Source organism: Channa argus, chromosome 18 (genome assembly GCF_033026475.1).
Source record: "Channa argus isolate prfri chromosome 18, Channa argus male v1.0, whole genome shotgun sequence".
NCBI lineage: Eukaryota > Metazoa > Chordata > Actinopteri > Anabantiformes > Channidae > Channa > Channa argus.
This window is the reverse complement of record NC_090214.1, coordinates 11,176,065-11,199,667: the sequence shown is the minus strand read 5'-3', so window position 1 is coordinate 11,199,667 and position 23,603 is coordinate 11,176,065. Positions and strand designations below refer to the sequence as shown.

Sequence of the window (23,603 nt, the reverse complement as noted above, 5' to 3'; positions counted from 1 at the left end):
GAAGGAATAAGTTAGTAAGATTTTTATGAAACCAATCACATTCTTTTAAAATATTGTGTACAGTGGGAATTTGTGTCTATAGCCATTGAAAATATAGTGCAATATCCTCTCTGTGTAAATGTTTTAGGTTATTGGCAGAATTTGCCATATCCATCCCTGATTCAAGTTACCCACAAACACTGAACTACAACATACATTTGTTTGCCAACAGATATGACTATTGGTTTGCCTTTACCATGGAAACCATGGGTGCCTTATAGATTCCAACATTTAAAAGACCAAGTAAACACATTTAGATACAGCTCAGTATTTAAAATGAATTTAATATCTCAAAGGTTGACTTATCTTTTCCTTGAAGCTTTAAATGTACAATATGTACAGACATAAGATTTACAGTGGTAATAAAATATTTTATGGAGACTTGGATAAAACTAAATTTCAATGTAAATCCATCATTTGAAGTGTACTGTCACTTAAATTTACACAAAAACATTTTAAACAAGTTAACAATAAAGGAAAATGCAAACCTATCAAATCGTTATGCTGCAAAATGTTTGCACTGATTCAAATATGTGTGATTTCTGTAGGAGTTTTAATAGTGTAATGAATATGCAAGACTTCTGGAAACACTAATAAATGCCAAGGTTGCATAGGTTGCAAATTCCTGTAACACAAAATTCACTAAAAACAGAACTTTTAAGAAACAATTTTAAGAAAAAAAAGTTAAGTGTATTTCAGTGGAACCTATTACTTAGACTAAATAATAAACCTAATCCTTTTTCACTTTTACATTTGCACAAATGTTTCAAAAAATAGGTTTTATAGACTCTTTATATATAACATTTGGTGTATGGTTCCTCCGAATTTCATATTTGATACTATAATAAAATAACTGTTTACCATCTTTGGTCCTAAAATTCTTTCTTAACCTTGTTGTCAGGGCCTCATGTCAGGAGATTGGCATGGATCACATCAACCATGGAGATCCCTTGGTCTTAGAATGCAGAGGACAATTCTCCTTGGTCCTTGGGTCAGGAAAAAAACAGAGAAAGTCCTTTTCAAGCAGTTTTTTCATTTATGATTTGGCCTCTTGTCAGTTTTATAACACCTGAGACACAATGTTTCGGGTTCACATAATAAAAAAAAGTTTCAAAACGATTTATGCAAATGTAACTTCCTATTCCTGGGCTTGGTTAATTCTTCATTTTTTGCATGATTTAGCACCAAGTCTCACTTTTTTATCATATGGAGTTCAGTTAAGGACAGTAGCAAAAAAATGGTTATATTGTTTAACAGTTACTAAATCTATTGACTGGTGTTTGAACAGATTTCTTTGCTGCATGCAGACGTAAAACGCTTTCTTTTACAAAGCACCAATAATACTAAGGAGTGATGGAGACTGACAGACACCTTTTTATGCAGGTATGTCTTAATATAACCCAGTAACTAGAAGCTGTTAGTTGGATTAGCAGAACATTTAAGTGTTGAAAAAATATTCTTTATACACTGTACAGTGTTTAGTGTATGTGTGAATACATTCATGTATTCATATTTACTTTATCAGTGCAAATACCATAACTTTTCTTCTACATATCCACAAGGACATAGCAACATTGTATGTAATCTTAGAAAAAAACAAAATGTACAGTACCTTTGTCCAATCTGAAACAGAGCACTGACACACTAATAAAATATAAAGCACCCACAGAAACACAAGCTACCATCCAACTGTTTGGCAACACATTATTAGACCTTTGTCTCTTAATATAAAAGAAGAGCTTAACAATAATGCAGAATGATTTCAATATTATGATACTATATATTGGTGCATTCAATACTGCACATAAATGTATGAAACACTTTCTGATACAAAAATATTAATCTATAATGCAATAAATCTTGCATTGGAACAAAAAATAATCTATGAACACCAATTGAGAAATTGTTACATTATCAACATAAAGAAATAAATAATTTATAAACAGGTGCAAACAACAACTTAACATTTTTGCAATATTGCCTTGTTGAACTTTCCTGTTGGACCATTTGTTCATTCTGGCTTAGCAGCACAGCTTCCCTTTACATCACTTTTACCAAAGCAGACACTGCCTGTGTTTAGTAGTCTGCAAACGTTTATGAAACACAGTGCCTTCCTCCACATCACAGTCATCTGCTGCCTCCATGTGGACAGTAGCTCCACTGCTTTTAAATGTCATGGTCTTTCACAATCCTCTGTCTAGCTGATTTTTTGCAGTAGTTTGTCCTCTATCAGTTCAAACTGCACACTGACTGACATTTCTGCGATGAACTGGTCACATCCTTCCTTGGTCACCTGTTTGCAGTATCGAAGGTCGATATGACATATGCTTCCACAGCGTTTGAAATAGGTCAGCGACTGGTCAGTGACCCTGTTACAGACTAAAGGAGGAGAATTTAGGTTAGAGGAAAAGGAGCAAATGATGCATAATGGGTCGCCTGTACTGCCATAAGCAATGACACACATGCCTTTCGGGATATTCCCAGATATGAAGTGGAAAAGGCCTCATTATTGTAGGCACGGGATAAATGTGAAGATCGTCGCACCCATCAGAAAAACTTTACTAGTTAATTTGCCTTTCAGCCTTTACCATAACAGTGACTGATTCAAGGCTTCTCACATTTAATAGCATTCAGGAGAGGCAACAGGTATAAGACCTGACAGTTTTTAGCAATTGTACACTTGGCAACAATTTTTATTTTTTTGCTTTACCTATATTAGATGTGTGAGAAGTAACAACACAAATTATATCTTTTAAAATAATCATAAAGCTGAATCAAAACTTCTCCAAAACAGTTAATAAACACTGATGAATAACATATATGGTATTTACAACAGAGTATTAGGCAGTGAAGAAAGATGGAATGAATGGGCAGGACACTTGTTCATTCTCAGAATATTCCTCTAATGTTTGACCTGTCTGGAAAGTGGTAAATCTATGGCTTTTTATATTATTTATTTAAATTACTTTGTAGAGACCTGTTTTCGCTTTGACATATGAGGGGTTTTTTTTGCAAAAAAGAAATTTAATTGGTCATGATCTGATGTAAAAAATAAATGGTAAATGGTCTGCACTTATGTAGCACTTTTCTACTTGCTTCTAATTCACCCATTTGCACTCACAATCACACACTAATACACCGATGGGGGAGCTGCTATGCAGCTGGCCGACACTCACAGGGAGAAACTAAGTTGGGGTTCAGTGTCTTGCTAAAAGACACTTTGACATATGACCAGAGGAGCCGGGGATTGTCTGTATGTCAGTGTCAGTCTGTATTTGAGAGGCACAACACTAGATTGTCCTGCAGAAGTGCAAAGCATGCTTTATTTGTAGTTACTTAGGTCTAGAAAAATGCACCATTATGGCCCTTTAATTAAAAGTAAATATCTATTTTCACCTGGGGGAGTTATCACAAAATCCACTATAATCCAATGTGAATAGAGATTTTATTTATTCACGACAGATAGGTACGTACCTGACAAGTTGACGTCAGTGAGTGAGTCCCTAGTGGTCGTCCCTGCAGCAGTCAGAATGTTGACAGACTGGTCAGTGACGTGGTTGCAGTAACTGAGGTCCAGCTTGGATAACAACGGCATGTAACGAATGATGAGGCGCAGGGACGTGTCTGTGATGTCCAACCCCGCCAGACGCAGGTCCTCCACGTTGCGCAGCTTACTCCTGTTATCTAACTGACCTGCAATGTTTGTAAAAACAGAGGAAAAGACTATTTACTGTATACAGTAAATGTCATTTATATATCTGACCAGTTACCCTTCGTGCCACTCACAGTTTTATAGTTGTTAACCATCCATTTAGATATTAGCTGTGTAGAATCATGATGCATCAAAAGTATAGTATACTATTCCAATCCACTTATTCATCCACTGAAACGGTTTAGACAGAGCATGTAAATTACAGTTCAGTACCTGGCCTATTATCTGTGGGAGGGGACAGCAGGTCCCTCATCTGGGCATCTTTGAGTCCCTCAACCCACTGAACATCCAGAGTTCGCAGAAGAGGACAGCTAGAGGTGCAAAGTGCAGAAACCGCCACCCAGGAGCATCCTGACAACAGTAGCACACGCAGACCTGCAGGGATAGCAAGGACAGTTTAACATCAGGTTAGACATTTTAAATCAAGCTACATTTTTCATATTCTTCTGTTCTACCATTACCATAAAAATAGTACATATTTATCTCATGTTCAACATGGGGAAGAAATGTGGCCTATGTTTGAGCATTTTAGTTAATTAGAGGTCACAGAATAAATTAACAGATGCAGTGAGTATTCTTACCTATTTAACTGAATGATCAAACAAAGGGAAGTAACAAAGAAAACCATCTAAAGTTAACCATCTAAATTCAGACGTCTCTGGGGACACAATTATCCATATGAAAGGGCCATATGGGCGAATGTTACTCAAACACTTGGTAAAGTTCAGAAAGTTTCACAATGACAACAGACAAACTCTTAACTTCTTTAAAATCGCATGTTAGACAGGCACACTCCAAAATAGTAACAAGACTACACACTTACAAAATCATATACCGTTAGTGAAAAATCTAAATCTTTGTGTCTAAAATCTTTAATATTTTCATTTTATTTTACTCACAATAGAACATTGACAACATATCAGATGTTGAAACTAAGATATTTTACCATCATCGCCATAGAAAATATTAGCCCATTTTCAATTTGATGACAGCAACACATCTCAAATAAGTTGGAGCTCTTGCTGAAATATGCAAGATCTCCCCTGAAAGAGACGTAATCTGGATAGGAACATATGTTGCTCTAAAAACTCTTTATATTTTTCAGCATTGATTGTGTCTTTCCAGATGTGTAAGCTGCCCACACCATAGGCACTAATGCACCCCTGATACCATCAAAGATACAGGCTTTTGAACTGTCCACTGATAACAAGCTGGATGGTCCCTCCTTTAGTCCATGGGACAGAAGTTTTCCATTTTGCCTCAGACCATTTTAAATAATCTTTGGCCAAGAGAACACAGCAGTGTTTCTGGATCGTTTTCACATATGGCCTCTTCTTTGCATGATACAGCTTTAACTTACATGTGTGGATTGCACGGTAAACCGTGTTCACAGACAGGGATTTCTGGAAGTTATCCTGAGCCCATGCAGTGATGTCCAGTAGAGAATAGTGTCTGTTTTTAATGTAGTGCTGCCCGAGGGCCCGCAGATCATGAACATCCAGCCTCCTCTCTTGAACACAGAGATTCCTCCTGATTCTCTGAATCTTTTGATGATATTATATATTGTAGATGGTGGATCTTCAAAGTCTTTGCAATTTTACATTGAAGAACATTTTTTTGAAATGGTTCCATAATTGTTTGTCACAGACTGGTGAACATATGCTTATTTTTACATTGGAGATTCTCTGCCTCTCTGAAATGCTCCTTTTATACACAGTCATGTTACTGACCTGATGCCAATTAACCCAATTAGTTGTCAAATGCTCTTCCTTTTGTTTTGTTTATTGCAGCAATTACTTTTCCAGCCTTTTTTTCTGTTCAAGCTTTTTTGAGACATGACGAAATGTTAAAATGTCAAAGTTTCAACATCTGATATGTTGTTTATGTTATATTGTGAGTAAAATATGGGTTGACGAGATTTGCAAAGCATTGTAATTTGTTCTTATTTACATTTTTCACATCGTCACAACTTAATGTTTGTGCTAATAGATACCATAGTAAGGTGAAGCAGTGTCCCTACATCTCTACAATTATCCTGTATTATCCTTTACTTTTTCTTTCATGTAATCATTAGGAATGCCTAACATTTTAAAAATTCATATAATTCAACATATATTCCCTGCTCTAGTGCCTTCCTGATTTTTTATCACCTTTATACCTCTTGCTTCTAGTGATATTCAGTGATAAAAAATGCTCTCTAATTTTCCTCCAAATATGCACCTTATCTCAGTTATTAGATATTTATATATTTAAAAAACACTATGTACTATGTACCTGGCAGTCTGTTGATTAGCCAGCTTAGTTGTTTCTTAGAAATGTTGGTCCAGCTAAGGTCCAGAGCAACTGGCTGTCTCCGGATGATCCCACTCAACATGAGAGGTGTGATTGACTTACAACGGTTCAGGTTGATGTGTTTCCAAAGCCTCTTGTCACAGCACCTGGTGAGACATGCAGCAGATACTTTCAGAGGAACGCTGTGTGAGGAAGTGTAGAGGACATGTTTCAACTCCACAGTACATCTTGTACTCACCATCTGTTCCAGGCCCTGCAGACACGCATGCAGACACAAAGATCTCTGTGAGTCAGGTGACTGAATACTGACATCCACGTCTCTCGTCGCATCACATGAGCTTCCCCATCGTTTAGCGGCAGTCTGTCAGGTGGAGGACTGATGGGAGGAGGTCGGATCACGTGGCGTTCCATTTGGATACATTTTGGTGGTGACCGGCAGGGGAGTGGCCGAGGGCATATTGGTGTGATTTGTGAGCTCCTGTTCCAGCCAAGTGCTGAGTAACCACGAGGATTACCGTTCACCTCCCGCCCTCTATGCTGCAGCCAGTCACCCAGGTCACTGCTGCTGTTATTTAGAGGCCATCTGGGTTTCTGGTCATCTACTTCGTTCTCAGGCTCAGTTTTTACTGGCCTGTGGTTTTGATTGACCAGGCTATCCTCAGCTTTTAGGGGTCGTCTGTTTTGATTGGCCACATCTTCTACTTTTAGGGCCTTACGGCTCTGATTAGAGCATAAATCCTCTGTTTTCACTGGTTTACGATTCTGATTTGTCACTGAATCCTCATTCTGTAATGGTCGTCGATTGTGATTTGCCAGACTGTCCTCTGTCTTCGCTGAGCCATGATTCTGGTTGATCAGACAATCTTCTGTCTTAGGGATCTCCTGGTTAAACTCTTTGCTCAGCTCTTTGTTGGGGGTACGTCTGCGCTGATGGCGAGCCTTAAGCTGAGCAGAACTCCTCTCCTGGGCATCTCCTGATTCACTGCTGGGTCCTGCTCTAGGAGAGTTGGTCGATGACTGATCACTTTCCCTGGCAGCAGATGTTCTAAGTAGTGGACATAACATGACCTTTCCTTTATCCTCTGCACTACTGTCTCTCTCTCTTGTTACTGTCTCTTCTTCCTCTTCCTCTTGGTCCTCATCATCATCCTTGTTTTTCTCTCTGAAATGAACCCTATCTAAGGAGAATCCATCTTCTTCATGATCCTCCTGGTCATCGTCTTCATCATTGTGATCATTCTCTGTCTTGATTTGCCGCAAAAGCTTTGGAGTCAAGGGATCATCCGGTCTCGACAGCTTCTTCTATAAAACAGCAACCATAATTATGTTTTTAAACAGCCACAATTTTCAATTTCTCAGTATGCATTTGAGGATACTCAAATTAAATGTTTCAAAAATATTCTTTACTGTATATTCCGTGTCCGTTTTGAACTGAGTTACAGTAGCTTTAATTTAAAATATGCCAAATATAACCAGCTTAGCTAAAGAAAACTTTTTGACCGTGACTCAACATCAAATCAAGCAAGTGCACAAAGGCCTTGCCCCAAGTCTTCTATAATTCATTTTCATATTTATTTATATACATACATACATACATATGTACAAACACACACACACATATTATAAAGTGCATTCGCAAAATTTTTAGACCCCCTTTACTCTCCTCAATTTTGTTATGTTGCAGCCTGGTACTACAATCGTTCAAATTCATGTTTTAGGATTGCATTGGTATGGCTTGTCTATGTTGCTGACTTTGAGCCGGGGTCGTAACACAGGTGATGGACAGTGCCTGGTTTCATCTACACATAACATTAAAAAATTGAGGCCCAAAAGGTTAATCTTGGTTTCATCAGACCAGAGAATCTTGTTCCATAAAGCCCAAATCAGTGGAGGGTAGTAATGGTTGTCCCTCTGGAACATTGTCCCAACTCCAAACAGGTTCTCTGGAGTTCAATTAGAGTGAGCATTTGGTTCTTTGTCACCTTTCTTTCCAAAGCCCTTCTCCCCCGATTGCTCAGTTTGGTTGGGTGACCAGCTCTTGGAAGAGGCCCGTTTGTCCAAAACTTTCTCTACTTGAGAATTATGGAGGTGAGTACTGCACTGTACACTGTACTGTTGGGAACCTGCAGTGCTACAAAAATTATTAAATAGCCTTCTCCAGGTCTGCGCCTTGCAAGAATTGTGTTTCTGAGCTCAGCAGGCAGTCCCTTTGACCTCACGGCTTGTGTTCTGATGCAGTATTCATTGTCAGCTGTGAGGCCTTCTATAAAAAGGTGTGTGCCTTTCCAAATCAATGTCCAATCTCTATAATTTGAGGTGGACTTAAGTGAAGGTGGAGAAAAATCTCACTAATGATCAAGGGAAATGGGCAGGATCTGAGCTAAAAGTATAGTGTTTTAAAAGGTCTAATTACTTACGATATTTCAGTTTTTTATTTTTAATAAATTTACAGACAAAAAAGGGAATGGTGTCTGAAAGCTTTAGAAAGATAGATAGATTTCATTTGTTTTTGGTTGTTGGTTTGGTTGTTGTAAAAAAACAATCAATTTACTTTAGCAAAACTGACAATAAATTACAAACAGATGAGAGCCTCACCTTCTTTTTTACAATGACAGGTTCTTCATTGGTATCAAAAAGTTTCCTCTTTTTCCTCAGTGGGTTGTCCTCAAGCCTTGGTCGGGGCATACCATCCAGACACAGCAAAGGGGGGCGTTTCTTGGGAGGCTCTTCATCTTTTCTCTTTGCAATATCTTCCCGTTCTGCCTTTCTCTTCACAGCAGATGTGTTAGTCAAAGCAGCAACAGTTGCTGTTGCCACCATAGGTGGATCAGGCTCCTCTTTCAACTCCCGATTAAGCCGTGGTTCTTTAAGAAGGGAGCCAGGAAGATTTGAGGCATACTTAAATCCTGGCCCCCTTTTTTGCTTTGAGGCCAAAAGGTTAGAAAAAAAGAACACAACTTTATTCCTCTGGTTCTGAGGTTATTCTGAGATACAGCCAACTGTTTAAGTATTATATAACTCATATATGTGACATATAAAGAAAGTCCATGAAGATGCTTACTTTCCCTGTTTTCCCTGCATGGTTGCACTTTGGGCATTCCCAGCAGTTTGGCAACTCATCATTCACAACTCCATTTGAATCTTTAACCTGAACAAAAGGAGCACATGCATGCTAATAAATGGGCAAGGGCAGCTATAAAAAGAAGCAAACAACATAACCAATTTTAAGAGCACAATTTAGATTATGTATAGAGTAATTTACCTTAAGACAGTTAGGGTGAACAATCTCATTGCAGATAGAGCACTCCATGAGCATAAGGTTAAACTTCTCTTCATCATCCTCCACAGTGTCTTCCTTCCCTGCTTCCCCACAGACAAGACACACTGCTGTGTGGGGCAAAACAGGCTGGAGAAACAACAAACGCACAAACATTATAAAAGATAAATCAGCCGTATTAGATCAACCTCCTTTTTATACCAATTCTTGTTTACAGCTGACACACACCTCACTCAAATTTGTAATATATAGTGCAAAAAAAAAAAGTATTGCCCACAATGAAATTGTGGGCAATACTTTATGCATTCTGTCTGTTAATTAAACAGTATATAAACACTACTGTTGCAACAAAGCAAAATATGTTACCATAAAACACAAGTCTTTTATTCAAACCAAATATTTCTGGTTTTCTATAAACAGTATGGTGCAGGAACAAACTGTCTCTCTCCAAGGTGCTGAAACATTTGAACACAATCTGTCTGTCTGTATCTGTGACGCTTACTTTTGCTGCTCTTGCATAATTAAGTATTTGCTTTGATATTATTACTTGTATCATTACTACAAGAATGGCAAATGGCAACTAGCAACCACTGACAGTTACCATAGAAACCCTTTGGAACACCCAAGCAACCACTTTGGATATCTACCATGGACTACCTGGGCACAAATAAACTGAAGTATTCAAAATGAAAGGAAAGCTGCATTCATTACATTGGTTAAAATAATAGTTTTAGATTCGGAAAATACACTACACCGCACACACTGTCAGTAACATAAAAGTGAAGTTACAGCTGGCAAGCAGGACAAGTTGTGGCTTAACAAGGGTGTAATATTTCTTGCCCAGGTTTAGTAACTACTTTTCTAGATGCCTACAAAACCTCATGGTGACTCGACAACACCATAAAATTGTTTCAGATTTTTTGTATTTTTAACAAACAAGAAATAAAACGGTAATTTGTGACATTCGAGATGCTGGTAAGTGTATTTTTTACTTATGGACAGAGCCAGACTAGCTGTTGCCCCGATTTCAAGCTTTGTGCTAAACTAAGCTAAGCTCACAGAAAATGGTCTTGGCATTTCAGCTAATGCTTATCTAAAAAAACAAATATGCATATCTCTCAAAACTTAAAACTATTCTCTTAACACTGAGCATATAAGAAATACTAAGAACAGTATAGACAGTGTACTCACTGCAATGCACTGCCTCATGATGCAGGACTGTTTCATGCGGCCTGGTCCACCAAACTTCTTCATGTCTTTACAAAAGTGACACTCTCCACACTCCGTCCGCAGGCATGCTTCACACTTACGGCAGCGGGTTCTTCTCCTTCTGGCACCAGATGTTCCTCGACTAGCTGACAGCTTGACTGCTGATGCAGGAGATGCTGCCATCTTAGGTTTCGGCCGGTTGGGAGGCCGGGGCTAAAAGGATGAAGAAAATATATTGTCAGGTACCTACAACCGTAAGTCAACAAATGTTTCACAAATGGGCATCTATATGTCAGAATAATTACTTTAATTAAGAAAGTTGACAATTTGACAATTCAGTTTTCTTACCAAATGATTTCTCATTTCTAAAAGGTAATTACACCTAATACTTCAAATTACATTGCATTTAATTTAGTAATGATGGAATAAAAATGCATTTATTATGTTATGTAATAAGAAAAAAGCAGCCCATTATGGTCAGAGTTATTGTAGATATAGGCAAACTGCCTGATCCTTTATTTACACTTTCTGACTCTGGATTAAGACACATGGAAAAAAGGATTCAGTACCTGCATCTATATATCATCAAACACAAATCTGCTCAAAACATGCGGTGTATAAACACATTATTCACGGCAGTGAAAGCACAAGATGCAGGAGAAAACAAACACATCAAGAATGTCCCCGGAGGCGTCTTCCAAATTTAGCCCTTCACTTGCTTGCATGTTTCTACTTCAAAGAGAAACTGCACTTATGGCTACATTTCACACATAGATCATAGATCATCTATCATCTATTATTCTTTTTTAGGGGGTGCGCAGACTGCTTTATAACGGCACCCATTAAATGTGCTCTATTTAATAGAAGAGGGTAATGGAGATGAGGTGGCTTTGATGTGCATCATTAATGTTCTTGTGTTTGTGTCTTATATTCTGTTAATTCTCAAGCTCAGAACCCAACCACAACAATCTATTTTTAACATGAAAACCACATGTCAGAAAACTGCCCACCATGCCATGTGAGAAAATGTGTGACACTTTCTAAGATGAACTAAACAAGAACAACGGGTGCAAAACACTGCAGCTCTTGGAAAAGAAGATCAGATTTCTTTAGTTACATCGGCAGTGCACATTTTCCTAGCGTCAGCATAGCAACAGCCACGTCCCGTTCCCTAACAGAACAGTCTGTGACACACAGACTTGTAACCAATAAGAACTGTAATGAGACCCTCTAACAGAAAAAGAAAGCAGGCTCAATCTTAGGCATAAAATAATATATTTTTCTAACAATAGCCATGAAATGGACTGACACAGGCAATCAGATATGTGGTTACCAGACAGGATTAGAGTGAGATATTTGGGGGGTAGGGCTTGTGCAGTCTGCACTGAACTGTTCTGATGTTCAGGGGTATTCATGGGGATTACATACAGTAAGTACACTGAAATTAGACCAAATATTCCAGCACAAGAAACCCATCGCTGTACCTAAAGCATCATGATCTTTAGCCCAGCTTTTACTAGGTGCAAGTCTCAGACAACACGTCAAAATTATAAAAAAAAAAAAAATCTGATATCAGATTAAATAAAAAAACAGTTAGCCACACATTATGGTGTGTACTGTTTTAATTACTGCCTGATTATACGAATTATTTGAACTGATACAAGGGATAAAAAAGTATACAAGGTAAATGATTTCAGATAGCTGTCCATATTGTCCCCTAAATCTCCTCTAAACTCCCCACAGTCTGCTAAGTCGGTGATCTCTAAAGCAGATATTCCTATGATGCTTAGTAATTAATGACAGGGGAGGTTCACAATAACTCTACCAAAGAAATAAACTGCCTCTCAGTCTAAGTAACTACCTCCTATCTTAGACACAAGTGAAATGGTTTTCAGTATATCTTGGCCAGAGAATATGCACATCTCTTAACAGCTCACAGAATATAAATGTGTCTCCTTTGTACAGTAATACCAGAACAAATGACCACCTAGTAATTTTACTTCAAACTTCATTCAGCTGGGAATTAAAAATTTTGAACATCTAGTGTTGAACAATGAAAATTACTGACAATATACTTCACTTTAACTACACACTGAGCACAGATTGCAAAAAAAAAAGGACAAATTGTCTTAGCGAAGCAGAAAAGCTGACTGCCAAAGAAATACACAGTATACTTTGACGTTTACACTGACAAATAGAACCCTTTCTGTTTATTTTTATGTTTCTCAAATATTCTAAATAAATGTCATTATTTCTCTTAAGCCTTTTCTGTGAATGAAACAATTGACTTGGAAACAAATTGGGTTCACAAGATCCTGGAGAATTACTTTTCTGTTAAGCTTTGGAGGGGACAAATGCTGTAAGTGTGATGCTGGGTTTGAAAGAAAGAACTCAAAACATGTGCACATACTGTACACAGTATGTAGAGCTGAGCCCAAATTCTACACTTGAAAAAAAAAAACATTGCTTATCAACTCTAGTACAGCCTTGTGTGGCGTGTACAGTAACTGTGAGAAACTGTGGACTAGACTGAAAAACAGCAACAGTGTAGATCAATCACTTAAAAAAAAAACTTCAGAGTACACACGGCATGCTTTGGAGATCATGAAAATATACTGTATAAACAAACAGTTTGTACATTCTATTTACAGTTGTTTGGCTTTTTGGGTAACACTGCCTAAAATCAAAAGGTAGTTACCTAATCTGCTGTGAACATCTTTAATTGATGCTTAAAAAGCTCAAGTGTGACACCAAAAACAAGCCCATTTGCATGATTTAAATAAAAATATTTTAAAAATGCAAATTTCATAAAAATTAACTCAGCTTTCATCTTTTTTTCAAATCCAAATGTGGCCAGAGAATTCATGTAAAGGGTGTACTTCAAAGTAAGAAAAATATTTAAATTAATAAATATATTTTTGCTGTGTAGGCAGGTATTATAAACAATTATTATATACAATAATAATTGTACAATTCTATGTCATTAACACAAACTGGCACAATAACCATTTTTTCTTTTTACTATCACACATTTTCTAGCATGTGCATCTGATGCTTTTACAATTAAACCATGTAAAATTCATCTTCTGTATCTCCATAAATTCCCATTCCTCTCCTTCTCTTCTTTGGAACAACCAATAGCATCCCTTATGCTCTGAGCTATATAAACACACAGCGTTCTCATATCATTGAATTTACCTGACTAAAAACACACAAGCATGCACAAGCAATCAGAAAACCTATTAAACAAAACAATGGGCAAAAATCAAAGACCAAGCACAGAGGGTGGACTCAATCAATGCATTTCTCTCCAGGTAGCTCCATTTCCTCGCTCCCCTGTGATGCTGCACACTGCTCTGTCTGGCACAAGCATTCCTCTGGTGGCCTCGCTATGTCTGCCTGCAGGGGTTTGATGTGCTAACCTGCTCCGAGTCAGATTCGTAGTCCTCATCATCAGCGCTGAGCGACATGGCCATGACTGGTTTTCACACACTGTCCACCTCACAGTAAACTGACATGGCTGCAGTCTCCTCCTCCTTCTACTCCTGCTACTGCTGTCTGGCCTACAGCCCTCCCTCCTGCTCCAAAGCTCCACAATACCACAAGCAGATGTAGGAGACACAGCCAGCCCTGTCTCATTAATATGGATCAATTCCCTGAAAAAGAGGAGGGGTGCTGGGAAGCACAGGGCCAATGGGAAGCTGCTGTGCATCCAAATATGTACTGGGGGTGCCTGCCTGTATCCAATGAGGAGAGGAAATGCTGAAATAGTGTTGTCATATTCATAATGAGTTTCACAGGGAGAAGAGAGCAGGCTCTGTACAGCCAATAGAGCCAGATGGCATCTCATTACAAAAGGCAAACACAAAGAGGCCCCACAACCAGCAGCTGGCCTTTCGAGGGATGGGTGGAGGTGATTCAGAAGGTCCATGAGACAAATAGAAATTACTTCCATACATTCATATACAACACATCCCATCCTCCCACCTCCTGCTGAGGTTTCTTTGCCTGCATTACACAGATCAAACATTTGTTTGGACAATTAGAAAGAAAATGAAAGCATGTGCAAAATATAAAACATAACACAAATATAAAAATCTATTAAAATACTAGTGAACAGTGTAGCTCATGTAAACGCATAGCTCCTTATAATTTAACTTTTACCTCATTAAAGGACAAATGACTGAGCACTTACTGTATTTTTCCACTTAATATAAAACGCACAAAACAAATGCACTTCAATCTGACAAGTGTTTACAGCTAATTGGCAGTATCAGTCTTACCATATCCGTATTTGACAAGGTGTATATCTATACAGGTTCAGTAAAAAATACTGATACTAAAAATGCACATTCAGGTGGCAGTACTTGCTTGGTTATCAAGAAAAATGTATTTCTCAACTTAAATACACAACTGAAAAAATACACAAATAAAATAAGAGATATACATGTTTTTCTAAATAACTTTACTTAGCTACTTCGATTTATACTTTTTAGTAGCTAAAACCCACTCCAAAACTAGTTTATGTAACTATAGTATTTATTAAGAAAATAAAAAAACAAGATTAAAATTACATTTGAACAAATGCAAACTCTAGCTAAAACATATGTATCAGTAGGAACTCTTATTGTATGCTGCAACTATCACATCAATATGCATCTAAATGTACTTCAAACATCAAAAGTGTTTCATGTAGCCTGTTGTACAGAAGTATCATTAACAGAGTGAATCCAAAACCAGAATTAACTCACGTTATCAAACAATTGTGGAAAGATAAATTATGCAGCACTACCAGTTACTATACATTTTGATACAAAAATGATCTTCAGGTAAGCCTGAAGTTTAACAAGTGGAAAATGCTGTGGTCTGGATTTGAATAAGGTCAAAAAACTGTGTCATATGATTGCTGTTTGTGATGCGAAGAAATAATGATCCATTGATAAGAGTTTAGTTAAAAGTTAGTTTTGGAATCCAGAACACAAACTAAAGTGTTACAACATAACATGACAACATGATAACAAAACACAGTGTGTAAAAGTACTATGTGTGTATGGTAGAAGGAAAAAATTAATTATTGATAAATTTAAATACATATTTATGTTTTTAGGCAAAACTACAGCCTTTTAAAATTATGCAAATAAGTACATATACTTCTCTAAGGTAAGCGTGTATCCAATGTGTGCTCAAGAAGCAAGAACATACAATACTAACATACTAAAACTTATGATTGACAAGTGGAGCTTGAGAACAAAGGTAAAAACGGTAAAGAAGGAAAATGCTTGTTGGAAGGTATACTAAGGAATGGTGTCAAGCAGACAAAATAATATTAGAAGGATTTTTTCAGTCAATTGTGTATAAAATAATGCAAAGATTTAATAAAATACACAAAAGTTCGTACTGCAGCTGAAATGTTCTTACCTTTACAGTTTTCTTAGGCCATAACACCACTGGAGCTCCAGTGATTGCTAACTTGGGGTCATCATCAGCATGTTCTTGTAAGGCAACCTATACCACAGAGGTCAACTCATTACTTTATGTGTGACTCAAAAAAACAAGTCTTTGTCATCTTGCCGTTTCTTACCTTAATGTCTTCCAGCAGAGCCTGTGGGTTCACTATTCCCTCTGGAACACATTTCTTATTTTCAGGGAGTGACTCCAGCTTCTCAACCAGTGTCCTGAGTCCGCTCAGTTCAAACTCTGTCAAATGGGTCCATTTATTCTGAGACTCTGAGGCCGGAGAGTCAGAGGGAGTTTTTGGGAAATCTAGAGAGGTGGAGCCGGGATTACAGCTGTCCTCAGAGTCAACAGATAAAACAGCTTTCAGCTGCTGGCCTTTCACATCAGGCGAGCAGGGTCCTTCCTGAGCAACTCGCTCATTCTGTTCTTCCCTGACTTGAGTCTCACATGAATCCTCGTTCACATCCTGGCTCCTTGAGTCAGAGGAGGGACTCTCTGTGTTTGCCTTAGTCTCATAGTCTGAAAAGACAAATTTAGAACAATGTTTGATTTTAATTGTCATACAGTGTGTGCCCTTTGCTGCATATATATATATATATATATATATATATAGATAGATATATATAGATATATATAGATAGATAGATATAGATAGATATATATAGATATATAGATATAGATATAGATATATATATATATATAGAGAGAGAGAGAGGATTGGCAGTGAAACAATGCGGATGACATGTTAGATTGCAAACACACATGAAAAAACAGACCCGATAATAAATAAAATTCCCTTTTGTATATGTTTGTCAGTAATCAGCAAAAAGATATTTTCAAAAACATTCCTACAATGGCTTGTTCATTCATAGCTGCTTTTTTAAAACAGGCTTTGTACTTGTGTCCTCCAGTTGAAAAAACATAAAAAAATGAGTCTAAAATATGAATGTTATTAAAATGTTGTTGCAGAGTCTGTTAGAATACAGTAGGAAAGATGAAAATCAAGACATGTAATTTATTAATAACATGTTAAGAATTTTCATAACAAAAGAAATCTAATTACAACTGCAGTATCAATGGGCACATATAATAGTACAAAACAGCTAAATTACTTAAATTTACTCACCCATTAGTACAGGTTCTTTACGAGTCTCCTGAGAAAGGTAAGATCGTTTGGTCAGACAATGCAGGTATCTCTCCAGGACATACCAGCACATCTCATAGTAGAAAGGAAACCGAAATTTGGAATGAACCTGAAAACCGAGACATAAAAAAATATGTGTTTTCATGCACTTAGGTAATCTTGTTATTTTTGGCTTTTACTAGTAACCCAATTCCTACGAGCCAAATAATTAAAAGCTCCAGAGGCAAACCATTAAACCCATAGTCTGTCAGTTTCTGTGCTTTTACATGTGTGTGAATATGAGAGTAACTTCAGAGAGGAAACATATTGATGATAGCAACAACAGAGTGACAAGGCTAAGACATTACTACTCACTGCAATATGTTGTGCTACATCCCTCCAGACTCTGTCCTCATGCCATTATGTAAACAACATCAGGAACAAACATGCAAGCTCGGGTTCTATAGATGTGATTATTATTCTGTTTAAATAATACCATTTTACAACAGCAATGAAAAACCTATAAGACTTAACCGCCAGAAATTGAGTAAGAATTGTTTTAATATGGACTCAGTATACAGTAACCCAAAGTGATCAACACTGACGTTTCAAAACATATCGTTTTGTGTGTATTTGTGATATTATAGTTATATACATCAAGGCAGACACCTACTTTTGTCCTGTTCTCTATCTCATGGATGGTAAGCTGCATAGGAATGTTGAAGCTGTGCAGAATGTTGCCTCCAAACACTAATGTATCCTTAGGAGTGTAAACAGCGTGAATCCACCCTTAATGACATAAGAAAATATAGTATAGATTTTAGGTATAGTTTGTGTGTGTGTGTGTGTGTGTGTGTGTGTGTGTAGGTACACTTAAGAGGATTCATGCAAAGACCAGCTAAATATACTGTATAATTTTCATATAAAGCTTAGCATTTCTCTTCATTCAAGTGGCAGGTAGGTTATTCCTGCTGGCTACTTTAAAACAACCATGCCAACGCACCAGATGGGATGAAGAAGGTGTATCCTTGCTCAAGCTCCACTCTTTGGCATCCATCAGCTCGGTCTCCCAGGAAGATATCACTCTGCTTGCCTGAGAGGACCCAGTCCTCATATAAGGCAAGGTTATGAGTGGTTGGAGGCACCAGCCAGAATACCTGAGGAGACGTTTTATTTATAGGTTAGACTGTACAGTTCTGGCCAGGCTGAGTCAGGTGTCAAGACTGAAACAACTAGCAACACTCAAGGTTTTCAGAAATATTAGCAGAGACATGCTTTCTTGAAGTATTGTTGTTGTTGTATTGTAATGTTGTTGTTTAGTTGAAATTATTACTAATTTACCTAAACAATAATAACAATAAAGGACTTTGGCATAAGATATAAGATATTTTATGAGAAACTAAAGCTAACTTACTTTCTTGCCCTTGAATACATGATACCAAACTGAAGTTCCCCCGAAATCAATGTGGAAATCTGTGTAGCAACCTTTTACACTCATCAAGCAATATCTAAAGAAAATAACAAAAAAGAAATAACAAAATAACTGAGAAAACACATATTGGACGAGTAAAGTAAAGCTCTGCAAATATATTTTTAAAAACTCATAGCTCAACCAATTAGAAGGCTTCAGTAGGCTTAGTTGAGTATTACTTGAAACAAAATAAACCAATAGAAAACACCACAAGAAATAACTCACAAGAGCACTTTTGTTCACAACAGGACACTGCTCCTTTGGAAATTAATTGTAGAATCATTAACACTCTGAGAGACAAATGACATACTAATTTAGCTGCATAAGAACAGCTCAGTTTATCTGAAAAATGCAATAGTGTAGTCAGAAAAAAAACATACTGAGGAAATCATTCATCGAATTTCTTAAACTGAATTAAGGGGTAGTTAGCCAACTGGCTATAGAGGTCTGAATAGATCACAACCTTAACAGCAAATGTCACAACCAATTGTTTACACTGTATCTCTTTACCCTGCATCATGTCATAAATACCGATTTCTAATTCAGATCCTCTGCAATACTATCCTGTTTAAACTGAACTATAAATAAAATAGCCAGGTCAATAAATAATTTTGTATACAGCTATAAATAAAAGTTTAAAGACAAAGTAATAAACCAAACACAACTACTGACATCAATAATCCATAATTGATGTCCATCTGTGGATAACATCCTCAATTAATTCAATCTTTAAAAAGATACAAAAAAAAAAATCAACATTTTTTAGAGCCTAAAGTGAGATTTAACATTGACATTTTTAATATACAAATTATTTAAATGACTGATTTATTATCAGAGTAGCCCCCAATTAATTTTTATTTTATTAAAAAAATGAATGAGCAAATAATTTTACAATTACAACAACTGTTCACAAACACAAACCTGCTGCCAGCTGATTTACAAGCTGACCCCTCACTCCAAGTGGTGGAGATGAAGGGGTTGTCATGAGGAAGTCTTAGGCCTGGTGAGTTTTTCCTCTGATCTCTTGTGGATTGCTATATCTATATATAGTATTATGGTAAATAAGTATAATTTCTATAATAATAAAATGCTGTTTCTGAAAGAATGTTTCTCTTTCTCTATTTCCTTTTAAAAATGTATATGATTTACACTTTTGAAAAACATGAATACTAAAATAAAGTAGAAAGTAGAAAGAAAACTATATACACAGACACATTTTTCAGTATTTCAGTATTAATATACCAGTCAGTCCCTCTACAAATTTGTGATCCCGCAATCACAAAATTAATTTAAGTAATTCCCTTTGGACTCTGCAACCTTGCAATTTAAAATTTCATAATAACATTGTAGTGTGCTTTTTTTTTTTTTTTTGAAAAACCGCAGTTAATTCAGACATTTTAGGCCACATCGATCACATAGAGGTGCGCGAACTCCTAAAAAAAGTGTGATTCAATATTCAAAACAAAATGAAAATTTCAAATATTGGTGGAAATTCATTAATAATCACAGGTAAACTAATATTCACTCATTCCATACTATGTAGCCCAATCTCTATCACAAATACCAACCTGACATCAAATAAATACTAGCTAATAATAATATAAATAGATCAATAGAATTGATCTATTCTATAAATAGAATTATTAAACAGGACTCGGCACAGAGACAGAGATCTATGAAGTGGTTTAATAAGGTCTCTGTGCAATGGGAGGAAATAGGTGAAACAGGAATTACAAGGTAAAGCACAACTGCTTTTATTTCTTAGCTATGTACCAATGCTAGCAGCTGACTGGCTGAGAGGTGTCTGTGCAGTCAGACCACAGCTGGTATAAACCTTCTTCCTCGGTGAAAAACTCTGCTGCCTAGCAACAATCAAGAGCACTTACAGGAGGTGGATAAGACAGATAGTGTGCAGTGCACTACCATGATGGAAAGGAAACATTCAGATGGAGGGAGATTTTGTATTAACTGTCAAGGAAGCAGCAATCCTATCTATAACTATTATCTAAAGCTTTCTCTCTACATTCAATTTTTCCCCTCACATAATGTCATAAAGCTCAGGAAATATTTATGAAAAAACAGAAACAATTTAGTAAAAGTCATACCTTTGCACTTTGGGATACTTCATCTCTGAAATCACATTGGTGGCTTCTGTTTGGCTATGTTTCAGATCAGGAGGCCACATGTTGTCTACCCAGTCCACCTGGTCCACCTGTGAAAATGATAAAAACTGAACTTTTAGCTATAAATCAGTGTTGTTATTAATGCTTTCCTGGAATATGGTACCAGATTTGTGACCTTACAACATTATATCATGTTAGTTTACCACTGTAGGTCGTTTGATCAGGTTCTCCAGCTTAGTGTGGCTAAACTCTAAACTGATGACGTTGAAGAGTTTGTCCCGCTCTTCCTCTGGTGTCTCATAATAACGCACAAACTGAGCCATGCTCATTTCAGAGCCTTTCTGAGTGCTCACATCCATAACATCCACAGACCGACGACTGCCTACAATCAACCACCAAAACACATGGTGAAATTAACATAAAAGCACTTCTAATGCCATTAAAATGTAATACAACCTGTAATTGCTATAAAATAGTGTCATTTTGAGATTTCTATACTGAAAATATGTACACATTCACATTTAACAGATTCCCATCATGTAAAACTGCATCACTGCTTCATCTTTTATATCTGTGTAATTCACCATCTTTCCACTAGATGGAGAATCTACACTCCAGTAATTTTTTTTACTTCATTCATGCCTCACTTTTTTAATTGTCTTATTAAAAAAAACATTATCAAAAGGTCAAAAAGAGTGCAACAGATAAAAAATATGTTTTTTTAAGCAGCACAAAAAATACCAATACCAACCACAATGTTAAAAAGTACACATGGACACACACACACACACACACACACACACACACTACTGTTACACATCCCTATGCTATCATCGATCATGGTTATAAAATGTTATATTACATGCAGACAGAGAGAAACAAATGTGTTCACAAAAAACGAAAAAAAAAAGTACAAACGTAAGGGATATTATTAAAGTGATTTAAACATGCTGTGACTACATCTCTTTAGCTTTTGATGATTGGTTCTTCTTCTGTTACGGCCCATATTTTACAAATTTCAGCAGCTTTGTTTGATGAATGAACTTACCTCCACTTTTTGAAAAAGCGACTTTTTTATTTAAAGAGCCAATTACTTACTTAGACTACAACCTTTATAAAAAGCACTACTAAGCACTAAGCACTTACTATATGTTAAATGTTTCTGTTTTTAGCTACTTACCAACTAAACCTTTGATTTCACTAACTGTAAACTCTGGATCTGGCATCCTATGCAAATCAACGAGAGGGGGGGTAATATTCAGTCGGTTAGAAAGCTGGCAAATCATTACATAAGACAAATATACAAAAATATTGTCAGATTATTCTTATTTATTATCTGTATATTCAAAGGAATTGGTTCTCACCTGATACCTAGTCCATCTTTCTCCTTAAAAATTAGTGGGATCTTGAGAGCCTCCCTTTGCACATATTCATAAGTAAAGTCTGCAACAGATTGTGCACTTTAGTCTAGCATTTATACAAAAAGTATCTTGGTAAAGACATGCCTTTTGCCAATCAATAAAGCATGTTATTTTATATCAAGTAACAATGACAATTCAAAGAAAAAGTTACTTTACCTTTACCCTCCATCCACTGAACAAAGTTTGCGTTGTAACTGTCACTGACAAGCTTTTCTTCCACACTAAACCCTCGAATGTTTGCAATTTCTTCAACATCAGACAAATCCTCGTTTTCGTCGTACATCCTCCGGCAGATTGAGCGCTGCAATTTAAAAAGAGATTATTTACATGAACGCGTGGAATGGAATCTTTTTCTGACAAAAAGCCCCAGCTTACCCTCCATAAATCATCATTTTAAGTCATGATAAACTAACTAGAGTTCATTTTGTTCCTAACTTTAAAAGTAGACTTAGGAGACGTATTAAATTGATGATTTTCTTTACCGTATAGGTGATGTCAAGTATTATAAACATTAGCCATTAAACACACTAGTCCTGGGAAAAGGTAGCACCTGGTACGTTGCCCCTAAGGATCCATAATGTTTGTAGGATTTCACTGGTCTACATGTTGGATTATAGTTTTAACTACCATACGCTAATCTAACTATCACAAATATCAAACAAGTTGCTTCATCTAAAATGCGACATCTATCGTTTTCCTTCGTGACTCATAACTTGAACAACCTTAATAACTTGACCAACATCTTAACGTTTACAATTGCAAACGTTAGCTTAGCTAACTAATTAGCTCGCTGCCAGTCTCGCTTCATAAGCTAGCGTTAACACGGCAGATGGTCCACACCAGCCTGCGTCCTGATTCACCACACGTTTCCACGTCTTGAGCCATCGCCTCTTATGAACGTTTTCAAGTCACTCAGTTTCGAAAATGCATCTTCATGTGTAGCGAAGTTAAAGAAACACTTAGCACGCTTTTTCAGGTTCAAAACAAGGGAACCATGTTTTTGTGTATTACGTCACCGCCAGGAACCAAAACATTGTTGGACAACGTCACGGCATGTCAGTCCACCGCTTAACTGCTTTTACAAAGAAACATTAATCCCAGCACTGTTTGTTTGTGCGCAAACTAACAACACTACGTTTACACCAACTAGTACACAACATTTGGAGCCTCCGTCTTGAATCATAGCCAGCGATCTTTGCTTCTCTACATAAAAAACAGCTCTGACTTAAACGTTATATTTTCTTTCATTCATTATAATAGTAACAATATTTTCTGTTTTATACTTGACGTGAATCACGCGGAATGGTATAATAATCCACTCAACCATTAAAGTTGACAAACGTATTTTTATTTTACAATTTCTACACAATGATCAAGGCAATTTCAATAATATTAACTCTAGTCAGAGCGGTAACTCCATTGCAAATTGGGCAAACGCGACTGTTTTCTTAGTAGCAGATGTAACGTTAGCTCTCAGAG

General features: G+C 36.8%; 1 protein-coding gene across 5 annotated transcripts; it reads right to left on the bottom strand.

Moving 5' to 3' along the window:
* Positions 1-303: 303 nt before the first annotated feature.
* On the bottom strand, positions 304-23,215 carry kdm2bb (lysine (K)-specific demethylase 2Bb). Of its 5 annotated transcripts, none has more exons than XM_067483857.1 (21): positions 22,965-23,215; positions 22,281-22,425; positions 22,068-22,146; positions 21,884-21,930; positions 20,907-21,085; positions 20,686-20,792; positions 18,524-18,617; positions 18,113-18,266; positions 17,783-17,898; positions 17,113-17,239; positions 16,111-16,505; positions 15,948-16,034; positions 10,512-10,742; positions 9,306-9,449; positions 9,105-9,191; positions 8,639-8,974; positions 6,282-7,345; positions 6,026-6,189; positions 3,965-4,126; positions 3,514-3,732; positions 304-2,418 (listed from the first exon to the last, which is right to left on the bottom strand). In XM_067483857.1, exons 1-21 carry the CDS (start codon positions 23,007-23,009, stop codon positions 2,237-2,239), a joined length of 4,164 nt encoding a protein of 1,387 aa, XP_067339958.1. In that variant the 5' UTR covers positions 23,010-23,215; the 3' UTR covers positions 304-2,236. The 5 variants fall into 5 exon arrangements, with proteins under 5 accessions (XP_067339958.1, XP_067339959.1, XP_067339960.1 ...); XM_067483858.1 differs by having other exon boundaries at positions 8,639-8,965; XM_067483859.1 differs by lacking the exon at positions 22,965-23,215 and adding an exon at positions 22,607-22,948.
* Between the last annotated feature and the right edge of the window lie 388 nt (positions 23,216-23,603).